This window comes from Hypanus sabinus, chromosome 14, assembly GCF_030144855.1.
Source record: "Hypanus sabinus isolate sHypSab1 chromosome 14, sHypSab1.hap1, whole genome shotgun sequence".
Taxonomy (NCBI): domain Eukaryota; kingdom Metazoa; phylum Chordata; class Chondrichthyes; order Myliobatiformes; family Dasyatidae; genus Hypanus; species Hypanus sabinus.
In genome coordinates, this window is record NC_082719.1 from 28,135,194 (window position 1) to 28,154,181 (window position 18,988).

The 18,988-nt window shown below is 39.0% G+C and overlaps 1 protein-coding gene across 1 annotated transcript in view; it reads left to right on the plus strand.

Moving 5' to 3' along the window:
• haspin (histone H3 associated protein kinase) overlaps nt 1-18,988 on the plus strand; it is a 76,114-nt gene that overhangs the window by 47,207 nt on the left and 9,919 nt on the right. Inside the window, exons 5-9 of the mRNA XM_059988524.1 lie at nt 4,068-4,176; nt 4,796-4,980; nt 6,106-6,306; nt 12,654-12,739; nt 15,162-15,224. Coding sequence (XP_059844507.1) covers nt 4,068-4,176; nt 4,796-4,980; nt 6,106-6,306; nt 12,654-12,739; nt 15,162-15,224 — 644 coding nt within the window. The remainder of the gene's footprint in view (nt 1-4,067; nt 4,177-4,795; nt 4,981-6,105; nt 6,307-12,653; nt 12,740-15,161; nt 15,225-18,988) is intronic.

The window sequence follows — 18,988 nt, forward strand, 5'->3', positions numbered from 1 at the left end:
GTCAGCAACCCTCCAGTCCTCTGGAACCTCTCCCGTCTTTGTCCCGATATTTTTCTGTGAGGAAGAAAGATAAGATGGCAATGTAACCCAGGTTAATTAAACCTAAAGATGTAATGTTAGAAAGCTGCACCTATGGAAAGGTGAAAGCCAAGTTTACCAAATTAAAAATAAACTTTGTATTAATAAAAGCTATTTGAGAACGGGGCATGTCTGATGCAGTGCGGGAAAGCAAGAGAAATGCGGTAAACTATTAGAAGCTAAAGATATAAACTGTTAAAAGTAGAATTTGTAGTAAGTATCTCTACCTTACTTGAAAACCTCAGAATGAAATCCCTGGAGGAGAGACGATAGCAATAAAAGATCTATTGAAACTACAGCTATGACAAGCAGCAGCTCTAATGAGACAATATTGGCAGAGCTGAGTGTCCAATATCATGTTACCAGGAATTAGTTCCATTAAATCACACCAAGGGATCTAGTCAGGTTTTTTTTTGAAGAAGTTTGTGAAATGAGAGAGAATTTAAACAGGAAGTCAGAAGTGCTGAAATTGGTCACAGAAAGCCTCTGTATAGGATTAAATCCCAAAGCCTTTTGCATGTAGATTTAAAAACGTAACGCTGGAGTTGGTGCAACTACCTTTTGACAAAAGAGGGAGATTGACTATGGCTCCAAGCACGATGTGTGAGATGGCAAATGAATATTTCACATCTGTACTCACCAGAGAGTTGGGCATAGAAGCTAGCAAGATCAGGGAGGAGAATGTTCATGTTCTAGGTCATCTTGATGGCAAGAAAGAGCTGGCATTAGAGCTCTTAAAGAGCATTGAGGTGGATAATTACAGAGCCTGATGGGATTTATTCCAGATTACTGAGAGAAGCAAGAAAGGAACTTGCTGGGGCCTTGACTGAGCTTATTACCTAAGGCAATAAAGACAGACTGGAGGATTATATGTTGATGAGCCATTCATCAGTGGTAGGGAAATTATTGGAGAAGATTCTTGGGTATAGGATAAACTTGCATCTGGACAAGCATAATTAGCATGCTTTGTGCAGCATAGATAAAGTCTTGCAAACTTGATTTTATATTTTATATTATAATTTGGACTAAAATGTAGTTGGTCTGATTAATAAATTGCAGGTAACACAAAAATTAGCAGAGTTATGGATAGTGAGAAGGTTGACAGAAGATCCAGTACGATATACATTGATTAGAAATCTAGGCAGATAAGCAGTAAATGGAGATTAATTTGAACAGGTGTTTTACTTTGGGAGCTCAAATGCAAGGTGGAAAGTATGCAGTAAATTGCAGGTCCATTGCTCCCTGAATGTGGCAACATAAGTAGATAGGGGCATAAATAAGGTACGTGACATGATTGCTTTCATCGGTTGGGGTGTTTAGTTCAGAAAGTCATGTTGCAGTTGTATAAAAACTTTAAGGTACATTTGGAGTACTAGTTGCCATACCTCAGGAAGGATGTAGAGGCTTTGGCAAGTGCACTGAGGATGTTCACCAGGAATTGCTTAGATTAGAAAGAACATGGCCTGGATTAGCTACAAGAAGTGGTTTGTCAAGCAATCTTTTCTCTAAAGTGTCTGGGCCAGAGAGATGACCTCAGTACAGGTGTCCCCCATTTTTGAAATGTTCGCTTTACGACACCTCACTGTTATGAAAGACGTACATTAGTTACCTGTTTTCTCTAATGGTGTTTTCACCATTACGGAAAAGGCAGCGTCCACCCCGAGCAGCCGAGCTCCTCCCCCAGAACTGCTTTCCAGCCGGCATTACCTAAACACGTGCCTGTGAGAATCTGTGCCTGATGTCAATTTATTTTGGGCATCCGTTAGAACTCATCTTGCTAAGGTATCAGAAAAGCCTAAAAGAGTGCGTAAGGGTGTTACACTTACCATAAACTAGACATAATTAATCATTTCGATCTTGGTGAACAAAGTAAGGACATAGTGATTTTGGCAAAGGGTTTGTGGAAGTTGATTAAGATGATGTTGAAGAGGTTTTGGCATCCCATGACCAAGAACTGACAGATGAAGAGCTGATGAAGAGGAAAAGTTAACAACTAAAACCGAACACAGTAGTGAATGGCCCGAAAGTGAAGTCGTCCAGGAACTGAACGTGAAGCAATTGCATGAGATTTTCGCTGTGATTGACAACGCTGCAATGAATGCAGAAAAGTATGACTTTAATTTTGAAAGGGTATGTAGGTTAAGGGCATATTTGCAGGATTGTTTGAGTGCTTACAAAGAACTGTATGATAGAAAAATGCGCGAGGCTAAGCAGTCAAACATACTGTCGTTGTTTAAGCCATCCACATCAGCCACAGCAGACGACGAACCTCGACCTTTGACATCGAGGCAGGCAGACATTGAAGAAGGTGACCTGCCTGCCCTGATGGAAACAGACAACGATGAGATGACACCCCAGTCTCCTCTTCCTCCCACCACCCCAACCTCAGCCTAACACACCATCAGTGTGCTCAATGTCTTCCTGATTCTGCTAAGTGAAACTACACTGGATGTACATTCTTTCTACTTTATATAGGCTGTGTATTTTTATGTTATTTGGTATGATTTGGCAGCTTCATAGCTTAAAGGTTAATGGAAAGAGTGCTACTGCCGAGAGCACTTGGCGCCGTGTGCTTCTGCCAAGAGCTTTTGCCGCAAGTCTTTCCGCCGAGAGTGCTTGCGTGAGATTTTCGCTGCGGTGGACAGTGCTGCAATAATTTCAGAAGTATTCCTACTCTATATAGGCTGTGTATTTATCAGATCATTCCTGCTTCAACTATATGTTACTGTTATTTTAGGTTTTATGTGTTATTTGGCATGATTTGGTAGGTTATTTTTTGGGTCTGGCTCACAAATTTTTCCCATATAAATAAATGTAATTGCTTCTGCACTTTACGACATTCCAGCTTACAAACTATTTCATAGGAACGCTCTACCTTTGAATAGAGGGGGAACCTGTATATAAAATTATGAGGTGCATAGATAGTCAGAATATTTTCCCAAGGTGAAAATGTCAAATGCTAGAAGGCATAGTTTTAAAGGAGGAAATTTTTCAGGGAGACTTGTGAGGCAATCTATTTATTTATGTATTACAGCCAGTACTACTTGGGTATATCCAAAGTAAGAAAGGCATAAAATTTTGTCATATTGCAGAAAAGACACATGAGAGTGACATAATTAAATGATGTGAATTTTATATGATAGAAGAGATTGTGGGAAATGACATGGAGAAGTAATGATCTCCCACAGGTCAAGCAGTATACATGAAGTGGGATCAACAGTTGACATTTCAGGCTGAAGCCCTTCAGCAGGACCAGGAAGGAAGCTGGAAGAAGCAGAATAAGAGGGTGGTGGGGAGGGGTAGTACAGGCTAGAAGATGATCGGTTAAGCAAGAAAGGAAATTGCTGGGGCCTTGACAGATCATTGGGGGAGGGTGGGGGAGGAGTGGTGGTGAAGTGACAAGCTGGGAGGTGATGGCTGAAGAAGTAGGAATCTGATAGGTGATGAGAGTGGGCCATGGGAGAAGGGGAAGGAGGTGAGGCATGAGAAAGAGGTGATAGGCAAGTGAGAAGGGGTGAGAGGGGAGCCAGTATGGGGAATGGAAGAAGAGCGCGAGAAATTATCAGAAGTTAAAGAAATCGGCGTTCATGTCATCAGATTGGAAGATAACTAGACAGAATATGAAGTGTTCTTGTAACATGAGAGTGGCCTCATCTTGGCAGTAGTTAGTCACCTAGCTTGTACTCCTTTCCCTGCCCTGCCTTCTTCTGTCTGCGCTTTTACTCCTGACGAATGGTTTTACCCATTGTTCCTTTTCCTGACCTGCTGAGTCCTTCCAGTATTTTGTGTGTTGCCCTGGATTTTCAGCATCAGCAGAATATCTTGCTTGTATTAATAATCTCCAAAAATCTGCTGGCTCTGCCAGCCAAATTTATTAGCATTACCACTCTCATTTCCAGATAACCAGGCCTGGAGACAAGGTGGAGCCACCCAATGTCTATGTTCTGTACAATATAACTGATTATTTTTTTGTTTGCTTTTAAACCTAGAAAAAGAACTTGAAATCATCATTTATGAATTCATCAGTTTCTACACCCTTGGGCTCTCGTAATTGGTCAAAGTTCAAGGCAGCTCATTCACTTCACAAAAGAAAGCAAGGTTTGGAATTACTCCTCTTATCAATTGACTTTTCCAAAAAAACAAAAATGGCACTTGTAATAAAACCAGGTAGGATATGTGATCTGTGATTTATCTATTTTTTGACTTGGGGCCTGCATCAGCCCTGCCTATTTCATGTTGTGGTGGGGCTTCAGGTGTTTTTCCAGTTCATTGTTTCATGAAGGCATGGCAGTAGATTTGAGGTGGACTGCAAATAAAAATTCTAATTTGATATATCAATTCCCATTGTAAATGTTAGGTAGTAGTCTCATAAACAGTTTTGCTGTCCAAACTGTTGATTTTTTTTTAAAACGTGTTATCTCAGTATAGTTAACTTATTTTCTTAAAAGTGCTGTAAATAAAGGTTACCTTTTTAATCCTTGCACTTTGAACAAATTGCAGTTGTACCTGTTTACTTTAATGATGCTGCAGTGAAGCTGCTGTGTCATTTTTCCTAATCAACTATTAATTTGTAATCAAACTTGCCATTAAAGTTGAAGTAATTTTGAGTGCTTAACTACAGTCCGAGTTAACTTTCAATGTAAATTAAACATTTCTACGAGATTTGAGTATATGCGATGCTTAACTACAGTTTTGATATTGTTTTTTTTTGTTCCAGTTATTACGCCTGTGAAATTAAACCAAAGCATTCTGGAACTTGCATGTGCCTCACAAAGAGCAAAGAGCAGCAATCAAAGTAATTTGATTGCACCCCAGCGTACATTTGTTTCAATGGAAAACTTAACTCCAACTTCAACTTGTAGCAGCACAAAAAGATCTAAGTTATTTGAAAGTTCAGAAGTGGTGCGTATTGAGACTAGGCATCAAAATAATGCTTGAAAAATTTGAAGATGTTAACCTTAAGTAAAATATGCAAAAGTAAAAAGACAGGAAAGTCCTGTTTATACAGACTGAGTTTTATAAATTTCACTTTGACTTTGCTGAAGTAAAATTTTAGCTCTTTGTCTTTTTATGAGAGCAATTATAAATCATCTGCACAGTCAGAATATTGCACACCAACTTTCATTTGATGTCTTAACATTTGAAAGGCTTGTGTGGGATATTTGGAGCCAAAGAAAATTGTGAATCAGGTAATATGAATTGCAAGGACCCATAATGTTTGTCCATTTAACCACAAAAGATTCATGAAAGCAGTGAGCAATTGATTATCTCTTTTCAGGATAGTTGCATGTTTTAATTGTTTTTATTTGTATCTTTTAAACCAATTTGAGTTTTGTGATATAATTCAAACATTTGATTTAAAATTTTCAAATATATATCATGCTAATAAGTAATTTAAACATTCTGAAACATGGTTCCACAGAGCTATTGAACAGAAACTGCCAAACCTTGACTATTTTTCCCAAGTAGCCAAAAATATTTTTTTTTTGCTCTGATCTTTCCATGGGTGTTTAAGAATGGGGATTAATGGTGGTTTTGCCAGTGACATTTACATCATGTAGATGAGTGAATAAAAACAAAAATGGAATGTGCCAAATTTTCTGGAGCTGGAAGGGCATAAAGAAGAGAGTGGGCGGCTGAACAGATGGATCATGCTGATTAAGATGTTATGCATGGAGGATGAATTTCCTTGGGCCACAATTATTCACTGGCAGAAGTATCAGTCACTAAATGTTTTATAATTCAGTGCCCCAAAAAATTGTTTCTATGAAGTCATACTTTTTGGAAATTAACTACATGAGATGTAGGATGTAACAAAGAATGCTAAAATATTTTCAAGATTATTGCTGCTTTAGCCTTCCCTACAACTACGAAGACTTTTAATATTTTTTGATCCTGTTAGTGCTACTAAAATATATTTCAATTGACCTATTTAATATCAGAGGCTTGTGGAATTTAAGTTGTGATAAATATTAACATGCAAATATTTGAATTGTATCATACAGCTCTTTTTCAATTGCCCTTCAGGAAAAATTGTCATCTGCATTACTTCTATCAGTAATTCAATCAGATGAAGAGAGAGTGTACAATGAATGTCATCAAAATGGACCAATTACTTTTAAAGAATGCATTCCATTATCCAAACTCGGGAAGTGTGAAAAAGTCGGAGAGGGAGTCTATGGAGAAGTTTTTCAGACAAAAAATAATGGAAATGATGTGGTCTTCAAGGTATGTCAAGTGATGATTTCATAGAGGATTTACAGTTGATATCAGAATTTTACAGCAAGGTAAAAAGTGTTGCATATGGAATGTATATTGTTTGAAGTATGGCTTTGTACTTCTCAAGAGTATTAACGTTTTTCTTTTCAATACTTCCCTTTCTAAAAGGTGTTGTCACGATAGTTTTTGGTAGTGCACATTAGAACCATTTTCAAAAAATGCTTTGCAATTGCAAAATCAGCGAGGATTTTGCCGTATGCAACGTCTTCCAGTGAGATGGTGATGTGTGTGGTTGCAGCGGCTTCTATGGTGTTAACAAAAGGTGCTTCTGCCATATTTAAATGTATTTTTAATAATCGCAAGATCATGTTGAATATTAAGAACTTAAAAGTACTGCAGGTCTACCCCATCGGGGAGCTGCTTGCTGGCAGAGGAAATGAGGGAGCTGTGCAACATGCTGGCTGGGTTGAGCGAAGAGTACAGTCAAATAGTGAGTGACTGTCTTGGTTCGTTTTCTTGTCATCGCGAGACTCGTTTGAAACATTAAGGTGGTATGCAGCAAGTTTGATTTATTGGCGGAGTGTAGGGGCAGATGGTGGGGGAGCTGTGTGACCTCAGTTGCAGCAAGGGCTAGCCTCAAGCCATGGTGTTGTCTGTTTACAGCCGCTGATGCACCCCACTGAGTGTGGCGTGGCACAGCTTTTGGGCTAATACCCCCCCACCCCACTCCAGTGTTTGCTTGGCAGGACAGTAGTCTCAGGGTCTGGACGATATATATACATTTATAGTGTGATTATATTTTATCGATATCCTATAAGTGTTTGCTATCTTGTACGTGTGAGGACCAATACATGGTGTCGTCTGTTTACAGCTGCCGGAAAGAGGTGGAGTTGGTGCGCTCCGCTGAGGTGTTAAGGCTGGAGTTGGTGCTGGTCCCCCTCCCTCCCACACCCCCCCCCCCCACATGTTTGCTTGACAGAAGAGAAGGTCGTCTACAGATTTTGGCAGTGTTGGATGACTCGAGTTTGGACTTTTTTTTTTATTGAGTGGCAGTATCTTTCTATCTTATATGTGCTATGTGTGCTTTGTGCTGTGTGTGACTGTTAGTTCTGTATTTTGCACCCTGACCCCAGAGTAATGCTGTTTCATTTGGCTGTAGTTTTGCATGGTTGGATGACAATTAAACTACATCTCTCAGTCACTCTGACAGCACCTCCCATGTATTCTTCCATAAGAAAGACAAGGGCAGTAGGAGCTTTGGAATCTCACTACTTGCAGACTCCTGGCCTAGGTGTGCATTGTCTTGATTTGAAATTATATGACTAGATCTAAAAACTGGAATTTCACGTCCAACAGCACTGAGAGTACCTTCAGAAAGACTGGCGGTTTAATAAACCCCATCTTCTCAGGCAAGAGTAATAAATGTTGGCACTGCCAGCAGTGCTGTGATCTTGAGTAATGGATAAGTAATTAATAACTAAGCTTTGGCATCAGCTTCCCTTTCAAGCTATAGTGCATCGTCTTTACCATGAAGGATTGGTTTCAGTGAATGCCAATTACTACATTTTAATTTGCAATGGCAGCTTTAATTTGTAATCTTGTTTTAGACTAATTTGAATTGTACCCTGTATCCATCTGATAAGACCTTTAAAAATAGAAAGTGTTTGTTGTTCATCTCTGAACCTGCTCCATCATTTAATTGGATCACAGCTGCTCTCTACCTCAGTGCAGAATCTAGCATGCTTGGACCTTTGGTGCTGGACAAACAGATGCTCCAAACTATTAGATGTTATTTTATTTATAACCCTATATACTTTTAATTACGTCTATCTGTTCCATTGAAGCTGGCAAGTTTAAAATGAGGTTGGAAAGGAACACAGAAGGATCATAGACAGCAGTTGCGTTTACAAGGAATACTGGAACCTGGGCACCAGTGAGTGGGTGGGTAGCATAGCAAACGCCACCTGATGACCAAAGATCCATATTTTGGAATATGCAGACGTGGATTCTCAGAATTTTGCTATACCATCCCCAGATCCCTTTAGGATGCCTTAATGACTGTCGCCCAGTAGCACTCACATCTACAGAGATGAAACGCTTTGAGAGGTTGTTCATGACTGGACTGAACTCCAGCCTCAGCAAGAACCTGGACCCATTGCAATCTGCCTATCGCCACAATAGGTCAATGGCTCTTCACACAGTTTTAGATCACCTGGACAACACAGGTCAGGGTGCTGTTCATCGACTGTAGCTCAGCATTTAACACCATCATTCCCACAATCCTGATTGAGAAGTTGCAGAACCTGGGCCTCTGTATCTCCCTCTGTGATTGGATCCCTCAACTTCCTAACCGGAAGACCACAATCTGTGCTGATTGGTGATAATATCGCCTCCTTGCTGACAATCAACTCTGGTGCACCTTGGGGTGTGTGCTTAGCCTACTGTTCTACTCTCTCTACACCCACGACTGTGTGGCTAGGCATAGCTCAAATGCCATCTATAAATTTGCTGATGATACAACCGTCATTGGTAGAATCTCAGATGGAGACAAGAGGGTGAGCAGGAGCAAGATAGACCAACTAGTGGAGTGATGTCGCAGCAACAACCTGGCACTCAACATCAATAAGACTAAAGAACTGATTGTGGACCAGGAAGGGTATGAAAAAGGAACACATATAGTCGGCCCTCCTTACCTGCGGGGGATTGGTTCCGGGAACCCCCACGGATACTAAAATTCGCGGATGCTCAAGTCCCTTATTTAACATGTATCAGTGTGGTGGTCTTTAGGACCCAGTGGAAACCCAGACTTTATTTAACATGTCTCCATGCGGTGGACATTAGGACTTGGCAGTGCAGCTCTGAATCTGCAGTGTTTCTGTTTACGAAAATAATCACGATCGCGATTGAAAATAAGGTGGAAGTTATAAAGCGATCAGAAAGAGGTGAAACACCATTGGTCATTGGAAAAGCGTTAGGCTACGGTCGGTCAACGATCTGAACAATTTTAATGGAGTATGTGAAAGACCCTGCCCCGATGAAAGCTATAGTTATTACTAAGCAATGCAGTGGTTAAATTATTGAAATACTTATGTTTATTAAGTGTTTTATATGTATAGAAAGGTAAAATATATACTATATACTAAGAAAAACGTTTGACTAACTGACACTAAATAATACTAGATGTACCTGTTCTGACTTCAAATCCGACTTAAAGATGGACTCAGGAATGGAACTCATTCATAACCCGGGGACTGCCTGTACTTTTAAGTCATTTCTAGATTACTTATAATACCCAATACAATGTAAATGATATGTGAATAGTTGTTATACTGTATTGTTTAGGGAATAATGACAAGAAAAAATAGTCTGTACATGCTCAAGCAACGAGTGCTGAAGAGAGAACTTCCGGGTTTTCCCAATCTGCGGTTGGTTGAATCCGCGCATGCGGAATCCGTGGATAAGGAGGGCCGACTGTACTAATCTTTATAGAGGGATCAGAAGTGGAGAGAGTGAGCAATTTCAAGTTCCTGGGTGACAAGATCAACGAGGACCTAACCTGGTCCCACCATATCGATGCAGCTATAAGGAAGGCAAGACAGCGGCTATACTTCATTAGGAGTTTGAAGAGATTTGGTATGACAACAAAAACACTCAAAGTTCTATAGATGTATTGTGAAGAGCATTCTGATCTGCTGCATCACTGTTTGGTATGGCGTGAGGCAACTGCCCAGGACTGAAAGAAGCTGCAGAAGGTTGTAAACTTAGTCAGTTCCATCTTTGGTACTAGCCTCCAAAGTACCCAGGATATCTTCAAGGGGTAGAGTCTCAGAAAGGGCATTATTAAGGGCCCCCAGCACCCAGGGCATGCCTTTTCTCATTGTTGCTATCACGTAGGAGGTACAGAAGCCTGAAGGCACACACTTAGCGATTCAGGAACAGCTTCTTCCCCCCCGCCATCAGATTCCTAAGTGGACATTGAATCCATGAGCACTACTTCACTTTTTTTAATATATATTTCTGTTTTTGCATGATTTTTAATCTCTTCAATATACACATACTGTATTTGATTTACCTATTTAGTTTCCTTCTAGATTATGTATTGCATTGAACTGCTGCTGCTAAGTTAACAAATTTGATGACACGTGCTGGTGATATTACACCTGATTCTGATTCTTATCCAGAAATTTATCACTTTTGAATGCAATCAAAGCCTCTTGGGTAGGAATTTCCTAAGCACTCCATTAATATGGCTTCTGACTTTTTCCTAAATGACCTATCCTTTATTTTGGACTCTGAGTAGGATATACATCTGCCCTGCTGGGCTCTGTCTCAATGATGTCACTTCTCATTCTGCTAAACTGGAAGCATAACGTGGTCAGCTCAGTCTTTGTATGTGCGTTTGACTGGCCGTTCCAGGAACGAATCTGGTGAATTTTTGACATACTCTCTTTAGGGCAGGTATATCCTCCTTTGATAATGTAACATGTGGTCTTGTCAAGGCTCTATGTAATTGTAGTGAGACAAACCTTTTCCTATATTGAAATCTTTAACTGTCAGCTAACTATTACTTGGATTGCACTACCTGTATGTATAATCTATATTTTCATTTATATTTATCATTATTATTGTTACGAGCAAAGAGACAACATCTGCCAGAAGTAAATTCCTTGTGTGTGCACAGGTACTTGGCGATTAAAGTCTGATTCTGAAGGTCAGGATTCATTTTGTCTTCCTTATTGTAAATATACATTCTCTTCTGGTTACTTTCATACAGGAGACTCGGGGTCCGTTAACTTCAATACTCTCCAGACTCTCAACATTTAAAAAAAAAAGTACTTGACATTTAAGTTTCATTAACAGTGTGTTCATAAACACAATTTTCCATATAGTGTCCATCTTCCATATCATCCACTCATTTGGCTACTCTATATCCTTTTGAATTCTTTTTACAACCTCATTGTTACCAACTAATTACTCACCCCCCCCCCCCCCCCCCCAGATTCGCTGATAAAACATAGTCATTATGTGCCATGTCATATGTTGTGGGTGATCATGGTCTTCCTATCCCTGACCACGTTTGTTCTTGGCAAATTTTTCTACAGAAGTGGTTTGCCATTGCACCCTTCTGGGTAGAGTCAAGGCAGGTGATCCCAGCCATTATCAATACTCTTCAGAGATTGTCTGCCTGGCATCAATGGTTCCATAAACGGGACTTGTGATATGCAGCAGTTGCTCATACAACCATCCATCAGCTGTTCCCATGGTTTCATGTGACTCTGATCGGGTGCTAAGCAGGTGCTATACCTTGCCCAAGGTAACCTGCAAGCCAGCAGAGGGAAGGAGTGTCTTATACCTTTGGTAGAGTTGTATCCCCACCCCACCACCCATAATAATGACACAAAACTATTATATTTGTTCTTTCAGACAAATCATTAATATAGAACATGTAAGGACTTAGAGCAGTAATCCCTGTGTTATCCTACAGTCAACCTGAGAAGGACCTTTTTATTTCCACTTATGGTAGTTTTTTTATTTCTTAACCCACTTTGTCTATGCTGGTTTATATCCCATTGCTCAGTGACTATGTGGGACCTTAGGAAAAAAATCATCTGAAAATCATTGCATTTACATCTATTTGAGTAGATACCTCCAAAGAATTCCAATACATTGGGCACGATTTCCCTTTCATAAATCAATGTTAACATTGTTTAATTATATTATTTACACAAATTTTGATGTTGCATCCTGTAGTACAGATAATTGGGGAAATTTTGATATCTTTGACAAGCTCACAGGTTGGTAGTTCTCTGTTTTACTTTCTCCTTTATTTCTTAAGGAAAATTGGGTCACATTTCCTTATATCTGCTCAAACCAGTCCAGAGTCTATAGAATTTTGGAAGATTATGGGCAGAACAAATACTATTTCTTTAACTACCTCCACATTAAAGTCACTCGTATCCTTTGTTACCCACAGCATAGTTATATTTGAGTTGCTGAAGGATTAGAATTGGGTTAAATGCCAGTTATACTAAATAACCAAAAAGAAGCAGAAATGAGATTTAACCTGTAGGCATCACTTTGTATCAGTCAAGAACAATGAAAGTCTGGACAGCTTCAAATGTTGTCTGTATTAAAGTGGCAACATTATTATAAACAAAAATGTTTTTTTCAAAATTTTCTATTTTTTAAAATATTGCACCTTTGACTAATATGGCTGCTAAAAGCCTGAGATTTTTGTCAGATGCTTGGGTATTAAGATTATGGAGCTAATATTCATGTTTCATTAGCTACACTGAAGAGAAAAGCTACAATTATGTATATATTTTTGTTTCCAAAAAATGAAAATTGACTTTTAGATAATACCTATTGAAGGCAAGAAATATGTGAATGGTGAACCACAGAAGAGGTTTGCAGAGATTCTTCCTGAAATAATCATTTCCAAGTAAGTGTTACTTTGTTAAAGATTGGCATTTAACAATGGTTCATGATTATTACAAAATCAAGATGAAGACATTTGCTGGTGAACAGACCATGTCTCATAATATAGTGCAGAAAAAATGTATGCAACAGTGAAAAATTCCCTTTAAGTTGGTTAATGATTTCTTTTGAACATTAAAGTCTACAGGTATATTATGTTATGAATAGGGGGTTTTGGTAATCAATGTCTTCATTATAGTGACACAATATTATGTACAAAGGCTAGTAATCCTGGAGCCTGCATTTGAATTCATTTCACCTCAAGACAGTTGAGACAGTTAAGTTTAATCGAATAATAAACATACTGATAATGATCATGTAACTATTAAGTAGTTGTAAAAATTCATTAAGTTCTCAAAAATCTTTTAAAAGGATATATTTTCCTAGTCTAGTTTAGTTGTGACTGTCCACCAGCACCAAAAGATTTATTTCTGAATGCTGAAATAATAGATCAGGTGATTCAGTTGTGTTAAAGCCTGTAGGTGGTGTGGGAGAGCTTCCACCCATATTGCCATAGGACATTTGGTGCTGAGTGATAAATACTGGCCTCGCTGGCAATATCCTAGTTTTGTTTACAAGAAAAAATGCACTTCACATTTACCTTTATCCTATACCTGTCAATATTTATGGAACTGTTATTTATCAAAGTTTTTAATGTTTTGGTATGAACTTACCAGCACAGCTTCGAGATTTTTCTAAAGTATTGCAGGAAATATTAACTTGCTCAAAAGGTGATTCTTTGCTTTCTGTCCTTTAGCCTTGAGGGGTCCCTTTGACTGTAGCTTGTCTGGTTGCTTCTGTATAGTTGCAGCAGTTACTCTGGTTGATCTGATAGATATCCCTTCCATATAATATTAATGTTGAAGGCTATGAGTTTTCTCCCTTTTGTTTTCACAAATTAAGCTGTAAATGAGAAATTAAAATGCACGCAAAAAACCAAAATGCTCATGCACTCTTTAATCTGCCAAGCAATGCAAAACATTAAAGATAGAGTACATGGCCTTATGATCTTTTATTGGTCAGGGCTGACCATAGATTGTTTAGAGCTAAAAGCCAGGGCAGAATGATATGGAGAGCAAGCTGTTGCCCATGTAGCAAGCTCCCCTTCTTCACACATCAGATGAACCCAAAGGAATGGCAGAGACCGATTGTGGTAAACTATGTATACCTGTCTGGACTCGCCCCTCTGCTGACTGCTCCTGTGGCTTCTCGCAAAGACCCCTGTATAAAGGCGATTGGAGGCACTGCTCCCCCCCCCAGTCTCCGAGATGCCGTGCTCAGTTTTGCTGCTAATAAAAGCCTATTGTTCACCTCCTGTCTCCGAGAGTTATTGATCGTGCATCACCGATACAGTTTGGCACCAGCAGCATTGCAGGAGCTACCAGTCGATGTTGAACTCGGCATAGGACTGCCTTTGGGACTCCAGCTCTGGATTTTTGCTTTGGGGTTTACTTTCGAAGCCTTCCACACGACTGGGTATAGACGCAAAGCAGTGAAAATTTGACAAACCCCGTCTGCCCGAAGTGATTGGTTTTAAGGCATCAGTAACCTGCCTTTGCCCCTTCTCCTGTCAGTAGAAACAGTTTCACTGGACTTGGTAGCTAAAGCACGTGAAGACCGGCTGAACTTGGTTGTCAGAGGCTGTTTGAGACGCATGCCATTGGGAGGATTTAATAGGTAGTGGGGATTCATCCCTATTACCACCCTCTGGCTGTAAAAACTTTAAGGAACCAATGCTATATGGTACAAATGAATTTCACTAAGTTTGGGCACATTTTTTGCATTTTTGTAGCAAGTACTATTTATCTCTGATAGTTTGTCTAAGGCTCTCAGCTACATATTCAGGTTGTATAGGCCATGCTTTTTCTCTCCACTGGTGTCTTTTTCCTGCTGATGAATCATAAATGAAGCATGTTCTCTACTTGTGTGAGGAATAATACATGGAATTAGTACTTAAAAGGTATTTGGACAATAGTTTCCATACATAATGTTTAATTGAGCAGGACCCTTGAATTGTTTGTGGACCTGCATCTAGAAAGATTGGGAATAGACTGTTGCACTGTGCAACTGGCATAACTTAACACCTTCCCCCTCCCCCTCCTCTGTTCACTATTTATATGCCAATCAAAATTATGGTCATCTTCATCCAGCTTCCCCTTATTGCCACTTATATATGTATATCCCTGCTACACACTAGTTATGCGCTGTAATCCTGTCTGGTCAAGAGCATACTTTGGTGTAATATGCATTTTTTAAAAGGATTTCACTGTCTGTTTCGTGAGTTTTCAAATTTTACACTGTAAAACTCCAGTTTGCAGGAATTCTTTTACTGTTTTGACATTACAAACAATTAGTAATCCTAAATAGAATTTATTTTTCTCTCCTAGGAAACTGAGTCAACTGAATAAAGGAAGTGAAAATTCCACTGTTGGATTTATTTCTCTGTATTCGTAAGTAAATACGACATTTTCAAGTGGTTTCCACAAGTCTATTTTCATTTGCCATAAGACTCAATTATGATGTGTTAGTAAATGTTGTTTTTGTTCTATGCAATGGTTGTTTCAAAATGTTGACAGAACTTTTACTGCACTCCTAGAATTTTCTGTGGAAATTTATTTTTGGACTTCCACAGCTTTGTTTTTTTGGTGAGTGGTAGAAAATTGGGATCATGATATTAATGCCAACCTACTTCATCTCATTTCTCTTTCTTGACATTTATATCAAAAGAAATGTGATTGTAATCACACACCAATCAGTAGATGTGCTGTTATGTTTGTGATTGTAGTTGCTCATCAATCAGTACATTGTTTTGGTTGACGAAGCAGACACACATTTCTCAGAAAATAAAGTGCAATTGACAAATTAGCTTTGTTAATAAATTGATTTGCTTAATCAGTAAATGAGGAATTAAATGGATTTCTCTGATAAGATGATGGAATTTTGTTGTACTGTACTGTTAAAGGCTATTCGGCCTCTCCCACTTTTATCAGTATAGCTAACCAAAAGTTAACTACGGCCTGTGATTTATTCTTCTGCCTTTAAATATATGTCTGCACACTACCCCAGATCTTCCCACTTCAAATTCTCACTAGTAAGTCCCATTTACTTTACATTGCCTCTATTTGTTATTCTAACTGAAATATACATATCCACTTCACATTTCCTGGTCAAATCTACATATTCTGACAGTCTCTTTAGCTTTGCCTAATATCTGGAACTATGCCTCTTGGTGTTTATTATGTTCTTGCTTAATATTTTCTCCAAATGTAGATGTATTTTTTTTTTCTGTCTTGGGGATAGAAGGGGCAATTCAAAGTCACAGTAATTCCATTATGAACCCTTAGGGATATGACCTCCAGTCCAAAAGCTAACCATTAGTTTACCATTATGTATCCTTAATTAATTTCGTAGTTTGTAAATAATTGCAGGGTATTTTGTTAAAGGAGCATGTCCAGCCAGAGGTTGTGGTCCATATTGGTGTCTTTGACATATTTGGGATGATAGATGCATCCTGTAAACATTTCAGGGAACTAAGAATAACATTTTTAAAGAGTAGCATTTCAAAAGTTGTAACCTCTGGAAACTCTGAGCAGATGAATGTGTGACTGGGGGTGTGTGTGGGAGGAGGTGTGCGCATTAAGTTTCTGTTGTATTGGGAGCATTTTGATGGGTAGTGGGATCTGAACAGGCCATATTAGCTGCACTTCATCAGGAATGGGAGCAATGTTGTCACGGAGGGGTTTTGTTAAAGTTGCTGAGGAGGTTTTGGACTAAATTGTCAGGAGAATTGGAGTCTAAAAGTAAAATCCAAAGTGAGAAAAACTAAATTGGAAATAAAAGATAGGGATTTAGGTTTGGGGGCAATTTTGAAGATGAAAATAAAAGGTAAATAGTGCAAAGCAATGTCAGTAAAGGACAAAGCTGAACAATGACACAATTTAAAAAAAACTTGTGATCTGTTGGTTCAGAGAATTGTTGCAAGGTGATTCAGGCTGGTCAGGACTATTTGACAGTTTGGAAGGAGAAGCTGAAAGGAGGAGGGTTATTCTGAGTAATATTGTTTCTCACTATTGCAGTGATCTCATTCAGTAGCCTGATGGTTGTTGCTAAGTAATTGTTCCTGAACCTGGTGGTGTGGGGCCTTCATCTCCTGTACCTCCTGTCCAATCATAGTAGCGAGAAGCGGGCATGCTACTTATAAATGTTCTTAGTGGTGGTGAGGGCTTTGACTGTGATGGACTGGGCTGTATCCACCACTTTCTATAGACTTCCATTCCTGTGCTTTGGTGTCTTCACCAATTTGTGTTAAAGGCAAGCGATGTCTGTAAGCAGTAAAACTTGAATAATGTTCAGGGCTAATTGCAGAGTTAAACTTCATGTCTGGAATGACCACCTCCAACATAAGTTGTCTTGATGTTTAATGAAATTACTATCACGAAGGTCATCACTATCAATATTTTTGGGATCATCATCGAACAGTGAAACTGGATCAGCTGCACACATACCATGATTTGAAGGACAGATCAGAACTTTTATCATCTCATTATGAGTCACTGACCATGCAACTCAAGTCTTTACACTATAATGCAAGTCAAGAACATGATGGAATATTTCCCATTTGTTCAAGCTCGGTGCCATCTAAGACAATATACCTACTTAATGGGCATCCACTCCTCCACTTTAAGCTGTCACCTCCTCCGGTCCTGCTGGATCAGAGGTGCAATTTATGCGCCATCTCCAAGACACTGTCAAAATCTCTTCAAATGCGTGACATCTGGCATCTAGAAGATTGAGGAAGTCATGCACGTGAAAATGGCTTTGTCGGAGAAATTCCCTGTAACTTGAACAAAATCCTGAAGGGAAACTGTTATTGTTCCATCATCATTACTGGTTCCAAATCTGGAACTTGCTAACATTAATTGAGTTCTTTTCAATATACAAAATGCAATAGTTTGCAAGAGGTGGCCCAGCACCACATTTTCAAAGTAATTGGGTAGGGATCAAACATACTGACATTGCAGTGAGACACAGTTCCCATAATTGAATAAAGGAAAAGCTATCACATTGTAACCTCATCAAAGTGCTCAAGTAATGAAACACCACTGACCTTGAACAAATCCCGACTGGCTATAATTGATTAAACCATGTGACAATTAATTTTGTCCCTGCTTGTCTTCAAAATTTTCTTTTAACTGATGAGTAGTTGACTGCCCTGAAATTATGATAAGTTATTTATCCTGTGACAGTTTCTGTTTGAAGATATAATGTTGTTTAAACTGAATGTCTTTCAAATAATAAGCACAAGATCCCACAGATGCTAAAAATCCAGAGCACACACGCAAAATGCTGGAGGAACTCAGCAAGTCAGGTAGCATCTTTGAAGATGAATAAATATTCACCGTTTTGGGCCCAGATCCTTCCAATCTTAATGAAAGCTCTTGGCCCAAAATAACAACTGTTCATTTCCATAGATGCTGCCTGACCTGCTGAGATCCTCCAGTATTTTGTGCGTTTCTCCAAAGAAAGTTGCATTTATGAGACTAAAAGAGATCGGAATAGAATTGGGCCATGTGGCAAATTGAGTCTTATCTGCTTTTTGATCATAGCTGATTTATTTTTCCATCTCATCCATATTCTGCCGCCTTCTCTCCATAAGCGTTGACACCCTGACTAACCAAGAAGCTATCAACCTATATTTTAAGTATACTCAATGACTTGGTCACCACAGCCATCTATGGCAATGAATTCACATGATTCACCACTCTCTGTCTAAAGAAATTCCTCCTCCTCTGTTAGAATGGAATACCCTTTTATTCTGAGGCTGTGCTCTTTGGCCCCACTACTGGAAGCATCCTTTCCTTGCCCACTCTAACCAGGCCTTTAAATATTTGGTAGGCTCCCCTTATCCTTCTAAACCCCAGCAAGTGCATTTGTATCATGTAAAATTATTCTATCATTTGCAGCCAACTATCTTGAAACCTCATCCTTAATAATAGACTCTAAAATGTTACCAACTAAAATCAGGCTAATCAGTCTATAATTTGTCTTTTCTCTCCCTCTCTTAGAAGAGTGACATCTGCAATTTTTTAGTCTTTTATTATCTCCTCTGGTCAATTTGCTTTGGTATCCCATTACATATACACATTTAGAAGCATTTAACATTTGACTATTAGCAAATCAACTTTGTAGGTGTCAGCGCATAACTTTTAAGTAT